Source organism: Eutrigla gurnardus, assembly GCF_963514095.1.
Source record: "Eutrigla gurnardus genome assembly, chromosome: 11".
NCBI classification, from domain to species: Eukaryota; Metazoa; Chordata; class Actinopteri; order Perciformes; family Triglidae; genus Eutrigla; species Eutrigla gurnardus.
In genome coordinates this window covers 12,875,956-12,893,113 of record NC_139925.1, presented here as the reverse complement: position 1 = coordinate 12,893,113, position 17,158 = coordinate 12,875,956, and the positions used below count along the sequence as shown (strand labels likewise).

The following is a 17,158-nucleotide window of genomic DNA, read 5'->3' as shown; positions in this document are numbered from 1 at the left end:
AGGGGGAGGCCAGCAGTTTCCTATGCCTGCTGGCGTCCTAGCAAATGGTGGGTCCATCCCAACTGTCTTATTTAATATTTCCTCGTTTCCTCTCTCCTCACGTGGTATCCTCGCATCTCTCCATGCATCCTCGGTGGGAAGGACGCAAGTGAAGGAGACGTGGAAGCAATTAAGAGACTTATGATGCAGTAGCCTTGTCAGGTAAGGTTAGTTAGCTAAACGTTTAAAAATAACTTTATTGAACAATACAGTTAGGACAAACAACAGATTAGGATGTGAAGCAGAAGGGGAGACAAAACAAAAATACTATATAGGGTAATATGTAATAATTACATTCCAACTATAAAACATTTTGATAAATACACCAATTTACAAAATAGCATTTTATACATTCACCACCTGATCTCAAAACATATAAAAAATATTCCCCAGCAGGAGCGATGTCTGCATGATTTTTAAAAAGAGATTCCACAGATAGATGGGCAACACATTTTATATTTATATTTTAAACTCTTGTAATATGTAATCCTCATTCCAAGAGAACATTTCCCAGAAGCAAGACTTGATTTACTACATTTTGTTCATGAACATGTTTTTCTTCTTCTTCTTCTTGCAACTCAGAACTAAACTTTAAAAATAACCAGATTTGTATATTAAAGCATTATAATAGCGTATTATAAAGACAAGATGGCTTTTTAGTTATAATTCTTACAGTAAGTTACAGAGAAACAGTTTAAATTGAATTTATTTTGTAGGTGCATCAATAGATGAGGCTTCAAATGAAAACTTCTATCCATTTATTGCAGCACTAGACAGTCAATATACTATTGCCTCGTGTTTCAGTCCATGTCTTTCTGGCTCAGTCTCAGCTACTCTCTGGTATGCTTATATGTTGTTTTGCTTTTGAACTAGTGGGTCCATGGTGGATTACGATGATTGACTCCTTCCCTGACTCCCTGTTTGTAAGATATGGTGGATGCAGCCTCAGAAACACAACCAATTAAGATATAAAAAAACACATTGGAAAGGGCACCTCCTTAGCCAGTTAGTTTGACTATGGCACTGCTTGGAATGTAATTTTCTGGAAAATATGAAATCTATGCATAAACGGTGATGGGATAAAACATTGACATTTCCAAAAATGTTAATCTCTTAACCTGTTGAAAGTTTCTTTTCAAAATCCTATGAATTAAGGTTTTAAATACAGCTGTGTGCATTTACACTTTGCTTGTCTGCAGCGTGCTTTTGTCATGATCGAGGTTCGTCATGTTGAGATTAAATAAAAGCACTTCATAATTCAATTAATTTTAGTATCTAGCAAATCTAAATTGTGAGTCATTCCTCTATTCCCTGGGATGAGATTGTCTCTTTCTCTATCTCTGTGCCCAGACCGGTCCAGACACACAAACACCCACACATGCACACACTGTCCTCACCCTGTCCCCGTCTGTGTTTTGCACAGGCTACCTGGATCTCCTGTAGTTTAGCCTATCATGTTTTAATGTGTGTACGCTGCAGGCAACAACAAAAAAGAAATGCTGATGTTTCTGCGCAAGCGTCAATTCAGTCTACATCTCCACTGAGGCTGCAAACTGCAAACTGCAAAAAAAAAAAAGTCATAAAATGCACTGCTTTGCCTGAGGTTACTTAAATTGAAAAAAACATCCCACAGCACCTTATTGTATCTGGTTATCTTCATTTCTCTCTGAAGTATCTTTATTAAAATGTACCATCCTTGCTTTCTGTTGTTCTCCTGTAGCTTTTGAGTTGTTTCTGTGTTGTCAGTGTTTTTGAATGTCCCCTGGCTTTCCTCGAACCTTCAGTTATTTAGTGATACCAATCGAGTCACATGTACAGTAAATATTTTACATTTTAAATGTGAAAACTATGAGTATATGATGCTACGATCACAACCCCAGAGCACAGAGACATTGCTGGAAAGAGATGGGTCCCCAGCTGTTCAGATAGTATGGGTGCCAGTGAAATGACTAATGGCTTAACACTGGTAATCAGTGTCTCTGATTCAATGTACACAATTAGCAGTGAAAGCTCAGCTGGTGTTCTCCTTCCTAAGCCAGACATGTCAAACTCACCCTCAGGGCATCTGAGTCAGTCAAGGCCAGTCAACGGGCCTCAGTCCACATGCAGAGTTATTAATGTGACATACAGACACATAATGCCTGAGAGAGGGAGGCTGACTGACAGGAGTCCTTCTCCTCGTGTACAACGGCCTATCAATCTGTGCTCATTGTCCGCAACCAGCCCACGTGGCCAGAAAGCAGTTCCCCCGATGTGGATTACTCTTTTGAATTGCTGGTAACACAGTCATCGGTGAAATCAGCGAATACAGTTTATTACATATGCTCCTTGCTGTGGGTCAAAATCAATCCATCTGGATGCAAGAACCCTGCAGAACACGGCAGCTTGTCCATCATTTTCCCACTGAAGGAAAATGAATTACAGCAGCAGACATTTGTTAGGGACGTAAAAAACAAACTGTCACTATTTATGCACCAAAAGTCTGCCAAGGCAGCGTGCATTTACACCGCAGCACATGTCCTTACACCGTTCCCTTCACATCCCAGCAGGCTCTGTTTAAATGGCACAGAGATGTCAGTCACCTTTAGAGGCTATATGTGGACTGCGGTCCCATGCTGTGCTCCGAAGTCTCCTCTCTTATTACAATGTCATCTCTGGGTTGGACCTCTGTGACAAAGGCTTCCTTTCATAGGCGTCGCGTGTCTCCTGAGTTCGATTAGTTGGAACTCCGGCGTTCCGGATGGGAGGATCCAGAGGCCTCGAGGCGGACGTGAAGCTCAACACGGTTCAGCCCTCTCTAACGTTACACACACAGTGTGTTCACCAATGACAGAGTGAAGGTGCTTTGCTCAAAGCAAAGAGACTAAATTTCCTGGAAAATGACACCTCGTCTACATAGAATGTCCTTGGAATTATTTTATTTCATGTTGAGATATATTACAGGAAATATTTTAGATAAGGAATTAAATCAGTAGGAAGGAAATTAGCAAAATTACAGCATACTTTTAATTTGCGTTTATTCAGCAGGTGTTTCAACAATTTAATTATTTTAATGTTTCAACCACCAAACATTTTAATTTCTTAACTTGTAAGTATGGTAGATGAGGAGGCTGGGCATTGTCAATGTATGCACATAACAACAATAACCTTATTAGGATATGCCTTAAACATCATACATAATTTTCATCTATAGAATACTTACGGTAAAGCAGCCAGAATGCAATGAGCACAGATACAATGTGGTATTTAACAGATATTGAGCCTGAATGAAAGTAAAACATGTGCATGGTATACATGGAGAAAAATGGAGAGTCAGGATGGCCAGTGCATTAACCCCGCGTGCCTTTCGGTTTCTTTCATTTATCTTTGCAGGATCTGGTCCAGAAGTCTCTGCAAATATAAGAAAACAACAACAATGAAACTGAAAAAGAAAAGGCTCAAGATCGCATGCACTCAGACCTCCCTTCCCTCAATCTCTCCAGAGCAGATGTGCATCACACAGAACTCACATTGCTAAATTGGCTTTCATTTCCATCAGCTTCACCCCTGAGGTGGCCAAACCCAGAGAGGGGGGGGGGAGAGTATTTCTTAGCTTGCTATCTAACCAAACACACAGCTATGCAATCACAATCCTCTTGCAGTTCTACCCAACAGCTGGAATCTCATTTCTGCCAGCATTCAAACCTCCCACCCTCTACGTCTCACTATCAGACCCCTCTGTGACTCTTCTCTGGGCTCAACCTCTGACTATTGCAGACTTTAAAGCACATGAGACTCAGTGTTTATCGTGGAGGTAGGCTACACACACGCCTTTTTTTCCTCCACATCTCACTGCGGTTGAGCCTGGCTAATAGCTTCATTTGAGAGGTGGCGAGGTCACACCGGCATCGTAGTCTGCTCTATTTCCCCAAGAAATATCATTTTCCCCGACAGAGCCATTTGACGTCACACTACCCTTTTATTGCTGGCTCTGTCAGTAAACCACACAACCCTCATTTACTGCAGATCTACGGTTAACATGTAAATGTTGTCAAACGAGAGGGAAGCCAATCATTTTGAGATCATCTTGAATAACTGTAAAAATACACGTACATTCTCTCTCTCTCTTTCTGGCTCACACACACACACACACACACACACACACACACACACACACACACACACACACACACACACACACACACACACACACACACACACACACACACACACACACACGGTATCCAAAGCAACCATGATTGTGTAATTATCTGTAAGAGATTGGAGACATCTCTTCACATTTTTCATGTCCCACCTGACTGACAGCAAATACATCGCTGTGGTTGGGTTACAATGGGACAGTGAGTGAAGGCTCACCCACAAGTGAAGCTAAATGGCTCCGTCTGACACGGCATGTCCTAAATATATCATTCATTTGCCACATGCCCCTCGCTGTTGGAGGATGATATGCTGTCTGTTAAAGCAGATTGTATGTATTATGTCAGCAGGGCCTAGAATAAGTAATATAAAATCTGTGCAAGCTTTGGTTTCTGCTGTGCTGAAAGCCGAACCACACCATGGTAATGTATAAGGAGTGGACTTAGCTGAGATGCAGTTTGAGATTCTTTAGTGGCGATCTGATTTTGAAGAAAACACCAGTCACTGAAAAGCTACAGATAAATCATAAAATATGAGGATTTATGAGCATTTATTTGAGTGATAATCCAATGTCATAAATAGTGCGTGATGTGACTTTAACAGTCAAACAGTGCCCTCTGCTGGATAGTGATCAAACCACGTTTCATTTTGTGAGCGATGCATATGCAGACTCTCCTTAATATTTAATTTATAAATATGTCTAAATATATTTGTCATGTAGGTTTCAGTTGATAGCAACAGGTGAAATAAAATTGTGCAAACTTTAATAACGCCTTAATCCATCAAAAATACTATGTTTGTTTTAATTCGGTGCATTAATATTGATAAATATTTTTTGTTCTAGTTTGAATTGATGCTATTTTCAGATTGAATTGTTTAATTTTATATTGAAGGTTTTGTGTGTCTTGTGCTTTCACTTTAATATGCTATTCTTTGGATTACTGTGTTTTGTAGATTCATTAATAACCAGACACTCGGTATGTTTGCTTTGACTTTGTACATTTCTTATCCCCACCCACATTATAAGACGGCTGTGGTCAGCCATGCTGAGAGTAAGGTGATTTGCCTGAGATGACTGTTATATTTCTTGTCAACACTAAAATAAAATAAAAAAATAAATACGAATTTGACACATTTGATCAATGTTTGAATACATTTTCCTACCTTTTTAAAGACATCTGCTCGCAATCTGTTGGTTTGTGTTACAGCCCTCTTTTTCTCCTCCTCTTTTTTCTTTGTCACCTCTGGCAGTTTGTTGTAAATCCTACAAACAGAAAAAAAAAGAGGCAAGTTCATACAAGGCAGGGGAATATAGCAATTGGAAGTTTGAGGGTGGCTGAGCCATGCCAACAGACTGGCATACTAAAGACAAGGTATTATCTAGTGAGAACACAGCCTGCAAAAAAACCTGGATCCACTGATAAACAGGTCTCACACAGACTCGTTTATCACTCCCACAACTACAGCCAATGTGTTAAGAGATCCTCCGAGTCAGATAGTGTGGCTTTTGAAAAAAAACATTACAATGGCTAGCCATCAGCTGATCGGGTGTGTCTTTCCAGATAAGGCAAGAAAGAAAGAAAAAAAAAACGATAGAGATAAGGTATGCAGATGGTAGCTCATATCTTCTGTCAGGACATTTGGACATCAGACATCTATTGTAGTCATGCAGGTGGACGTGTGGACGTGCATCACGTTTGCTCGCAAACCTGCACGCATTGAAGATACGACAAACAAGCTTGCTGGATTGTGCTGAATGAAAAAAAAACAAAAACAAAGAGGAAGAAGTGACATCGTCTGACGTGGGTTTGGTCAGGAGAACTCACCGCCTGGACCTCAGCTGCATCTCTCTGCCTGATATAGACCTCTCTCCAGGCTTGAAAAGGTTATCTAGGACACGCACACACACACACACACGCACACACACACACACACACACACACACACACACACACACACACACACACACACACACACACACACACACAGACACACACACACACACACACAGATGAATAACAAATAAGAATTATTATGTAAATTACTCTTGAATATGTTAATGAACTGAGGGCTGTCTGAGATCTCTCTTTTTCAGACACATTTACGGATTAACACACTGTCACATGCGCACACACACACACACACACACACACACACACACACACACACACACACACACACACACACACACACACACACACACACACACACTGTATCCAGTCCTGTTGAGTCTGACTATTCTGTCTCACACAGATTGAACTGAAGTGAATCGTTAGTGTGCTGCTGCTCAGGTCAAGACTTTTTCTTCATAATTAAGAGTTTAGCTATTCATGGCTCCTAATTCCACGACTTCTTCCTGGCCTTTCCAAGTTGGAGCCCTTCAGTTACCTAACATATTATTCCTCCCTACTTTATTAATGTTTCACTAAAGGGTTGAGCAGTCAGGTTTCCGGTGGATTCGCTGCAAAGAAAAATCACTGTAACCAATCCGCTGTGATGAATGTGTGAAAAGAGTGTTCATGATGCTATAATCAGATAGCGTTCTAGGAATTCTTATGCTACCCAACCTGTGTATCAATTCCATGTCTAGCTTTTAAAATCACATATTTTCTTAAAGCGGACAGAGAATCAAACAGTTGAGTTAGAACTGCTGAGAGGAATATTGGATGTGTTTACTTCAACCCAACAAAGCCGAGTCAGATTTATAATAAGTCTGATAGCTTCAGTAAAATAGACAGAAACAACAAGACTGACTGGTTCACACTGAAAATATAACAGCATTTCCTGCATGGAAATCTACAAATGTGTTATGAACATCAACAATAACGCTCAAATTTTGAAAAAGCAACATTCATAAAATTACAGGAAACTTTTAAACTTTGCTGTATCACCTTTTTCTGCTTGAATTGCAGATTTTAGAATGGAAATATGTTTTGCCCTTTACATCATGTCGGGGCCCAAATTTTTTATTTAGGTGCACCTCTGTGCTCAATTGATTTCATTTTTATCTATGTTTGTGAAGTTATATGTGGTGTTTACTTCATCCCATATGACAAATGCTTGTTTGTTGTATTTTGACCTTGTTAAATTTCTGCCTGCAAACCAGTTTCACTTAGCATAAAAAAAAAAAACACGCTGGAACAAATAGAAAAAAAAGAAATCACATTTATATTCTAGACAATTTTGGTCTCGACTTGTGTGCATTCCCTGCATACAGAGTTTTAGAGGAGAAATGCTTTAACCGATGTGCAATACTAGATAATGGCCAGCAGAGAGCAAAGTTGGATAATTGCCACAACACTATGAGGAGAATAATATGTAAAATAGAAGCTTATCCCAGATCCACTGAGGAAACAGTTGAAAAGCCAACATGATTCAACATGACCACACATTAATTATTTACTTATTTCCCAGTATATATTAATGCTATATAACTACTGAGGAACACTCAACCCAACAGTCCAACTACTTGAAGAATGTGTTGCTTCCTGCAGAAGTGATGTAATGACGGATGGTTACAGATAAATAGAAGATGATAACCTGCTGTCTGATCTCATGTGATAGACTGAGAGTTGCTTGCTGTTGAATGCCACGCTTCCACCTTCCACGACCTCCATGACTCTCTATCATACTCTACGATCTACAGCTGGCAGTATGCTGCCGCCATCACGGCCGGTCTGGCAGCAGAACCAAAACCATTCGATTGGTTGAGCAGAGATATCAAAATGCGTTCCAGGCAGGAGTTATTTAGCTGCACTTACCACTGAGGGGATCTGGTGTGGTGCAGTTCCTCTTTTGCTTGCCTCCATCCTCCCTGAGGCCTTCCACCAGGTCTGGATTGGAGTCCTGCCGGTATCTCCTCCTCCTAGCCCTCTGCTCCAACCTCCTCACCCGACCCTGAGATCGGCTGATGAAGTCGGGCCTCAGGAGCTCCAAAGCCTCCTGGGGTGAAAAAGGGGGATACATAAAGTACTGCTTGTTGGTGGGAAGAGTACAACTCAGACACTTATCCTGTGGTAAGAGAGAGAAAATCAAATCTTTAATGGGTTGAAATCTGTTCTCAACACAGACTTAATCTATTCTTTAACCTTGAAGAATCCTCTTCACAGCCTTGTTATACTAAGAGATACAGGCAACAAGGTAATGTTATGCCCAGCTTTAGTGGGGATATATGTGGGGAATCTGAATCCTACAAACCTCACTGGATCTTTACCCCATCACAACGCTAACATGAAACTTGTTACCTGTCAACTGGGTCCATTTTTTAATTAAAAATATATTTAAAAAAAAGGAGCACTGTTATTCCCTAAGATTATTTTTCATCCCCCTCTACTTGGCAGAGGCTGTGTCAAACACCAACAAACGCCTCAAGAGATGCCACTTCTGTTGTGGTAATATTTATTCCAAGAGTAAACACATTAAGATTCTCTGTGTGGAAAACCTTAATTGAAAAGGTCTCTAATACATAATTCCTCAGGGTTTAAAGGATCCATATGGCTCATTTTTGCACATCTGATCATAAAATCGTGTGCAGTTGCACTATGTATAAAGGCAAGCCACTTTTCATAGTATTTTCTTGACTGCAAATTAAAATATAGCCTTGTTACAGCTGACAGTCTCCCAAATGTACTCAGTAGGATTAATGATGTAAACAACCTGTTAATTGTGATACTGAATTGTAGGCTAATATGCACCCACGCAAACACATACATGCTGTATATAAACAGATCAATATGGTCAGGGTTCAAGGAAAGATTTGAGGCACACGATCCATATTTAAATCATTGTTAAAGCCCCTTGTGGCTCCAGGAAGAGCTCATCAAAATCTGACAAATTGAGGAATTTAGTTGGTGTGGAGAAGTGAGACTTCTCCAGCTGCTCCTCATCTCTGCTGGAGGCTAGCAGCTCAAGGCTAACTTAGCTGCAACTAGCACAACACACCAATATCTCCAACAAAGTTGTTGGTGGTGGAGTTGCATTGTGGGCAATATAAGCAGTAGGTTTTGATAAGCAGTACAAATGACCTCTCCCACAACTGATCCATCTCCTCAACTCAATCTGTTGTTGAAGGCCATGGAATGTGGCTAAAAGATCCAGAATATGTTCCGTAACTGGACTTCAGTAAGGACCACTTCAGTCAAAGAAAAGGTTTCTTTCCATTTACAGTATTACATTTTAAGCGTAGTGGTTCTGTTCGGGCGCCTTCATGCTCTTCCACCTGCATATGTGGAAAGCCTAATAGTGACAACACAAAATGAGAGGAATGACATTAATTAGGTCAGACACAGCATGAAAAGCAGCTTAAAAGCTGATGCAGCTGGGATGTGAGCTGAGCTTGACTTCATTGCCTTCCTGACTTAACGCTAATTTTGTCACAAGACTGTTTATGTCAAGCTGCTCTTTCCAAGGTCAATAACGAACCGTCACATTCAGCGTTTACTTTGGAGCACCTTTTCACTCGTTCGTGTATATCCTGAAAGACAAGTCATTATTTGCAATGCGGCTCTTACTTTGAGGCTAAGATTCGTGGGTGTTCCTTCCAAGGAATCGGCATTCAGCTGCAAATGACTGTTCTCGTCAGGGACTTTCTGAGGCTCTGAGGAACCGTCATGTTCTTGTGGTTCCTCTGTTTCCTCATTCCTCGTTTGCTTGCTCCAAGTCCCGGAGTCCACTTGAAGAGACACAGAGAGAATTGAAATAGCTTTACTATAATTTGGCAAGATGTAGTTTGTTACTTTATAATGTCAGATCTAAAAGACATAGTCTACAATGGATGTAATCCTGTATTTCTCCCCTCAGGGTAGTTCCAGCACAATTTCCACAACGTTCCACGATGTTCATGTTTTATGATCTGGAGAAAGCAGCAACATGAACAGACCTCCAATGGACATGACACACCAGTCCCCCCACAACACGATAAACGATAAAACCCAAAGGGAACATGAGTTTGGCCTATGCATAATGTAAAAGGTGACAGTGAAGCTGTAACCCCATCCCTCCAGCTTTTGTGGAATCCATACTGTATTTGCAATGAATTCATTCCACGACTGTGTGTTGTATACAGCAGGTAGGGCATCATCTCATGCTTAGCTGGCTTGGCTGGACAAGCTGGTGCTACAGGATACGTCTTACCCTTCAGGCACTGGAATAAACGAAGGGTGAAGTGAAATGAAAACAAGTTCGGGGAATAAAGCACATGTGTGGGTGTGGGATGATGCAGAAAAGAAATGCTGTAATGAGTGAAGAGAATGCTTTAATAATTAAAAAGTGTCGTTTTGCAGTTGCGTTTTTTTCTTAAGACAGCCCTGGTAACAAGGAAGGAAGGCAGGTACACCTGCTTCAGGCAGGGACATCACTTATTTATTTTCGTATCTTTTTTTTTTGGCTTCGACAAAACTGCCATTAGCGTACTGCAGATTCACTCTCCTGTAATGTAAAATGAAATCTAATCAATCAAATGATATAGTTGATGATACAGCTCTCACGTAACCTTGATCCTATACTAAAGAATGAAGAGTCCTGGAGAAAGACTGTTTAAAATGCAAATTCAGTCCATCCGAACCACTGTAAATATATACAGTCACAGCTTAAGATTTTATATGGAAGTGTTGGAGGTCAGAAGAGGATAAATGAACACGTTCTTTATTTAAATCTAAAGTTGGACTGAGAGAGAGAGAGAGAGAGATAGAGAGAGAGAGAGAGATAGAGAGGGAGAGAGAGAGAAAGAGAGAGAGTTTATGTGTTTGTGTGTGTGTGTGTGTGTGTGTGTGTGTGTGTGTACCAGTTGTGATTTATCCTAAAAAATGAACGTACAGTTGAAGTGTGCTGGGTGGGATGTGGTTGTATTAATAATGCATAGGGGTATAAATAAAAAAAAAAGAGACGCGGCGTGAAAAGAAATAAAGACTTCCCACTCTAACACCACCGTGGCACCGCGCTCAGCTTGCCGCTCGCAAAATGTGATCTTATCTAAAATAGCTTAAGAATATACGAGCCCCTGAAAAGGAATACAGATCAATTGCATAGGTGCTTTAGATTTCCACTCCTGGAGCAAGGGGGGATGAAATTCATACCTGGGCCAATATTGGAAGTGTGCTGCCTGTGCCTGAAATTGCTACGGCTCGGGAAGGCTGCCTCATCTGCATTCCCCTTCTGCCTGCCAGCCTTTGTGTTTGTGAGGCTTGGCCCTCTGAATGACAATAATCCCGAAGCAGTGCTGTGGCGCTGCATGTCTGAATCGCCGGTCTTGCTGTTAACACCGCGAGCAGGTGCTATCTGCTCGACCTTGTGGACCCCGTGCTTTGATAGAGGGCTTCTGTGGCGACCCGCGCCACTCTCTCGGCCGTCGAGTTTGTTTCGGCCTGACGCGGCCTCTCCCAGTCCCTCACAACCCTCATTTATTTGTGCCGGTTTCTTATCTGCAGAGGATCTGCTGCGTGATGAGACGCCGAGGCGAACAAACAAGGTGGAGCTGTGCGAAGTGGGTTGACCTGCTCGTCTCCCCTCCAGTTCCGCGAGGGACATGGAAAGTGACTTGTCCAAAAACACGACGGAGCTGGTGGACCTCAGTGGCACTTGGAGATGGATGCATGAGCGGTAGGAAGGCTGGGAAGACACGCTCGTGAATGAGCCGCCGTCCTGCTTCCTGTTGCCCTCTGCGTGGCTCAGTCTGCTTTGTACAAGTTGTTCCTTTTTCTGTCCTTGATCTCTCCCTGCCATTCCATCAGCTGGCGAGTAGGCCCGTCTGAACGCCTTTGGGGTTGCAACGGCAGGATTCTGTCCGTACACGTCCGGGTGAGAGTTTGAAACTCTCATCATGCTCTTGGGTTCCTCCAAAAGATTCTAGCTTCGGTGGAGTCGATACCTGCACAGGCCGTGTTGCCGTGGATGGATAGCCAGGGTCCCGTGGGGGGAAAAGGTGATGGCAAACTCCTCTTCTCTGTGATGGTGATGGAAGAAAGTGCTGACTGTGGACTCCTTCCCACCACATCTGGGACACTTGCAGCCCTGAGCGGGTTTTGAAGCTCCACTGCCGGCAGTCTGCGAGGAGGCAGTGTGTTATTGGTCTGAGAGACACACTCTCCTTTTCCTCACCTCTCTCCTCTCGCCACACACCCAATGGCAGGACATTCCTGTGCAGTGAAGCATTTGCATCCTTTACTCATGGCCTATGAAGAGACGGACAAAAGGGGGAAAAAAAGGCTTCATATCAGAGTCACGCTCAAAGTGCACGTTTGATTCCTCCGCTGCTATGACGCAAATGAAACCGAGTAAGAACGCACATAGGAGCTCTTAGCCGAGGTGATGTGGAGCGACATTATCTACACTCCTGCACGACTTGTTTCTTGATCTATTGCTGTTGCGATGACAATGTAACCATATGGGCAGCACTTGGGGACAAATAAACTTACCACTAGAATGTTTCAATTTTGTCAAATAAGTTAAGAATCAAACAAATTTAGGACAAACGGGTTATACTTGCATCCCTTTTTTGCTCTCTTTGTTTGAAGGGCAAACAATTCCACGTCTTCCGCAAACATCCTGGCTCACATTCCCAAGAGCCAAAATATCAGGAGAGTTTTACACAAATAGAATTAGGCTTGGTGAGCAAATATGTCTTTTAATGAATGTTGCTGTAAAATGGAGTAAAGAGAACCTGAGGACGTCGCCTAATCGGAACAGGAGATCTAACATCATATAGTTAAATATTTTGTTCCAACACTCAGACAGAGAGTCTTTATGGGTGTTATTTTTAATTGACAGTGAAATGTGCATCTTGAAGTAACAAACGACTTCCACCCAGTATTTGCCGTGTTTAGTACCTTTCCAGCTCATAAGACCTTGGGTAAACAAATACGTCGACGAGAGACTTACACCTAATGGATGTCAGGTGTCAACGGGCTTCTTTGACTCTGGAAAACCACTCACATCGACCAGCCATCAGTTCATGTTCAGAAAAAAGTAATCTACTGTATATCAGATCACCACAGATTCTGATCCCCCTGACATATAAACCGAAGTCCACTTCAAAGAACAACCATCAGACTTGCCTACTCACCAAGTGCAGCTATGTGGCAACATAATGTGATGAGTAGGTCTGATAATAGTCTTTCTGTTAATACTTCAATGTTGCATTATTCACTGCACTTTATCTTTCCATCATTTATTCCACGCTTATGTTCATTACTGTTAATTAACAGCTCTCTCTCTCGCTCTCTCTCTCTCTGCTACTCAGCTGATGACGGCTCTCCCGACACGGTTATCTGCCTTGCTTGCTTGGCACATTTTTGATTATTCCTTAACACCAAACAATAGCTTAAATGTTTAGACTATTGGACTATTGTTTCAGAAAGGCCCAGGAAAAGGCTTATCAACTCATTTTTATTCACCACTCAGTGTAATTCAGTTTTTTAATCATGATACACCAAGTGTGCCGCTCTGCATTCAGCTGGTATAAAGACCGATGTAGCTATTACAGTTAATAAAAGCGAGATTACAACTAATGGAGGCGTAATTTGCCCTTTAAACAAACTTGTCAAGCGTGCAAAGCATTCATTCTGTGTTCCACAATGTCAAAGTGAGACCTTGCAAATTAAAGTCCTGTTGTTGGCCTGTTAATATGTTTGCATGCATGATACGGTTGGTACAATACAAGGAAAGTAATTATGTTTACCCCGTGTGTTTCACTTGAGGTGAGTCACATGGGAACCGGAACGCAGGCCTGAACAACAAGACCCAAATAGAAGTGTTCTCCTATATGTTCACAGTTTCACCCCGTTTTTCCTTTGATTTATTTTTACCCAGCCGGCAAGTGTAATTGGAGGAATAACATTTCATGTTGCACTCCACAAAAGAGGGTTGGTTAGGAGTTTGTTTGTGTGAGAGAGAGAAAAGAGCCCAAAGGGCAACATGGTGGAAAATGTGGAATTAAACTAAATACCTCGAATTAACATCGAAACAATGGAGGCAGAGGGTGTCAAAAGTTGTTCAACTAAAGACGTATATATGCTGACTATAAAATGTGTACACGAAACAGCATATGTACTGTATACTATACACAGTGCATTGGACAAAAGAAAATGCAAATGAATAATACTGCATATATGGGTAGGTATTTTGCATAGGAGCAGAATGTTTAAGTTTTTCTACATTAAAGGACAAACCAGGACAGAACATAACGAGTACAGATGCTTCCATATTCTGTACGAGGACTCACTGTATTGTTTATGTAAATGATGAGAATAATTTCCAGTAGAGTTTACAGTCTAGAAGCTAAACCAAGTTGTATTGAAGCTGTTGTGGAGACACATGGAGGATGTTAATGGTTTTTTTACCCATAATGTATAGAATATTGTAGCCTATGTACAGTAACACTACAGTAACAGATGTCACAAATGAATGTGAAAACAACAAATGTTGGTGCCCATGGTAACAATTCCTTTGAACAACCTATAACCTTCCATGTGAAAACAAAGTCTACGTCTCCATCTGGTTGGTCAATCATGGTACTGTGCTCATCCTAAAGGCATTAATCATTTATTAGTCCGACCGTGGGACATTTAAAGGGTTACAGTAGCAAAGAGGATAGTGCAAAAAACAAAGCCACATTCCTTCAGTACGACTAGCGTGGACCCTGTAGGTCGTTGATCCTACATCCTGCTGCCTGGGGTGGACTCAACAGTTCTCATTACAGTAATAAAGCAGAATTGTGTGTCCTTGGCTGGGAAGTATTGAGAGACAGACACATCACTGGTTTTGGTCTTGTTGACATAAAGAATATAGCCAGCACTATCCTTTGAAAGTAAACCTTGTGCACCAACCAATGGGTTTGTAGGACAGAGACAAATATGTAAGTAAGAAATGTGCAAGACAACAATAGAAAAAAGAGGGTGCATTTGTGAGAAAGAGTGGCAGCTCACAGAGAGAGAGAGAGAGAGAGAGAGAGAGAGAGAGAGAGAGAGAGAGAGAGAGAGAGAGAGAGAGCAGGGTTTGTATTTGGCTAAAGGTGACCATATGCTTATAGCTGCATGCACAGAAAGCAGTGAAAGTAAACCTTTGTGCTCCTGAAGCAACAGGGAGGCCATGGGACCTACAGCTGGTTAGGAAGCAGACAGGCTTTGCAGAGCTGTGGATGAGAGATCATCAGCACAGAAAGGAGGAAGCTCTGGGACAAAAGTGCTGCTATTCCAAAGTGACATACATGCTGGTGTTGTGTGAGGCTGTTTTCTGTATCAGAGCAGTTTGTCAGACTGATTCAAGCGTGCTGTAATGGACTATGGGTCACTGGAATGTGGTCACATGGGCCATAATCGGTTTGAATTCACAGCAGGAAAACATACCAGGGGCCTCAAGAGTTATTTGTGTTTGATATTCAACATTTATCCCCCCACCTGCCACAGAGGGAATGTAATGGAAATGTTCCCCCCTAATAAAATATGAAACATGAATTCATAGAGACCGTCTGTCTTTTCAGACTTTTAGTACAATAAATAAGGTTCACATTTGCAAATGTGGAACGTCGCTGGCTGTGAAGAGAAAGAGATAGCAGAAAGGAGCTAAGGAAGTAATACTTGCTCAGGCAGGCGTCACCTTAGTTCACATTAGCAGGTGTTTTTGAATAAACACACAGTATTAAGCTTGTACATTCGGACCTTAGAAGAAACCAGTAGAAGATATCATTTGGCCTGAGTAAGTGGGTGGGTAAGTTTAAAATTAAAACCTACAATACAAAGAATAAACTACATGAATTACTACTATGAATGTACGTCTTCTTTATTATAGTATATAATATTGATAGTGCATGTAAACACATTATCTGAAATATGTGGTATATCACCATTTCCATAAATGCAGCAATTATTGTCACACCAGTTATTATAATTACAGGCTTATTACAAAGAAGAAAAAAAACACATTGTGGAGTCCTCTTACCTGATAAATTCAGAGTCAAGGCCAGAACATCAGCTGGTAGCCTATTCCTTTCTTTGAATCAGTTTCGACTTGTTTCAACAAAGCGAACTCTCCTGCATGAAGCCAGTCAACATGAAGCCGAAAGCAATTTGTGGTCTTTTCTCAAGCCCCAGTGGAAACTCCTCTCAGCTGACGGGGGGATCAAGGAGCGAAGCACAACTCATCAACTGAGTCAATATGTTTATACAAATGACCCTGAGAGCTTGTGTTAGGCGCCTGAGCGTTAAGGGCTGAATATGCTCTGCAAACGACAGAGAAGGTAAGTCTTTGTCCTTGGTAGAACTTTAACGACTTTGGCTCTGGTGGACACGCTTCAGTGGATATGGATATTCCTCAGTTAATTTATTCCGTGCACACACACACACCTCTGGGTTAGTTATGCCGGTTAAAAAGCAACAACCAACAGGGATCCCTGTAGCTTCCCTCCAGCTGTACTCCAGGTCTTGATTCCATACCAGTTGAGTCCTGCAGGCAAACAGGGCAGCAAAAGCTGTCTCCCCCGTCTTCCATCCTCCATCCATCCCCCAGAGCCCCGGCTCAGGTAGCAGAACAGGTGACTGGCTCTCAGGTTTCAGGTCTTGCGTAACACGTCCCCACTGCACAACTTATTAATGGAGTCAGAGGCTCACAACAGCTCCTGCAGTTACTGAACTGATGCAGCAAAAGAAAAACAAAACATAAAAATAAAACTAAGGCTGTTTGCTCCCGCCTTTACTCTTTCCATTGCGTACTCACACCGATGTCCTCCACAGATGTTTTCCCGAAGCTTCCTTTCAAAGACACATACGTCTTTTCATGCATTTGGACAAAAGCACAGGAGAGAAAAACTATAAATAAATGTCTAGATATGCCAGAGCTCTGAAAGCGCTGAGTCTTAGTTATTGTTTCTCCCCAGCCAAAGTAGGGCTGCATTAAAAATCACAGTCAAGTACAGTCTACGTTTACACTGTCTCGTTGATGAATTACCCAGTTACTCAACTAAAACAGTAAGAACATTGAGATATATTTCATT

At 41.7% G+C, this 17,158-nt stretch overlaps 1 protein-coding gene across 2 annotated transcripts; it reads right to left on the bottom strand.

Annotated features, from left to right (window-relative positions):
- Window positions 1-3,039: 3,039 nt before the first annotated feature.
- LOC311021169 (uncharacterized protein) lies at window positions 3,040-16,598 on the bottom strand. 2 transcript variants are annotated; one of them, XM_084021571.1, is made up of 7 exons: window positions 16,108-16,598; window positions 11,250-12,344; window positions 9,687-9,847; window positions 7,938-8,118; window positions 6,003-6,066; window positions 5,341-5,440; window positions 3,040-3,429 (listed from the first exon to the last, which is right to left on the bottom strand). In XM_084021571.1, the coding sequence occupies exons 2-7, from the start codon at window positions 11,992-11,994 to the stop codon at window positions 3,400-3,402; spliced, it is 1,281 nt and encodes a 426-aa protein (XP_083877697.1). In that variant the 5' UTR covers window positions 11,995-12,344; window positions 16,108-16,598; the 3' UTR covers window positions 3,040-3,399. The 2 variants fall into 2 exon arrangements, with proteins under 2 accessions (XP_083877697.1, XP_083877698.1); XM_084021572.1 differs by lacking the exon at window positions 16,108-16,598 and having other exon boundaries at window positions 11,250-12,833.
- Window positions 16,599-17,158: the final 560 nt, after the last annotated feature.

Coding starts and splice junctions, on each gene's coding strand:
- LOC311021169 (XM_084021571.1), bottom strand. CDS start 11,994: ATGATGAGAGTTTCAAACTCTCACCCGGACGTGTACGGACAGAATCCT. Junction 8,119..9,686: donor CCACGAATCTTAGCCTCAAA/GTAAGAGCCGCA, acceptor TTTTCACCCCAG/GAGGCTTTGGAGCTCCTGAG. Junction 3,430..5,340: donor GAGCAGATGTCTTTAAAAAG/GTAGGAAAATGT, acceptor TTATATTTGCAG/AGACTTCTGGACCAGATCCT.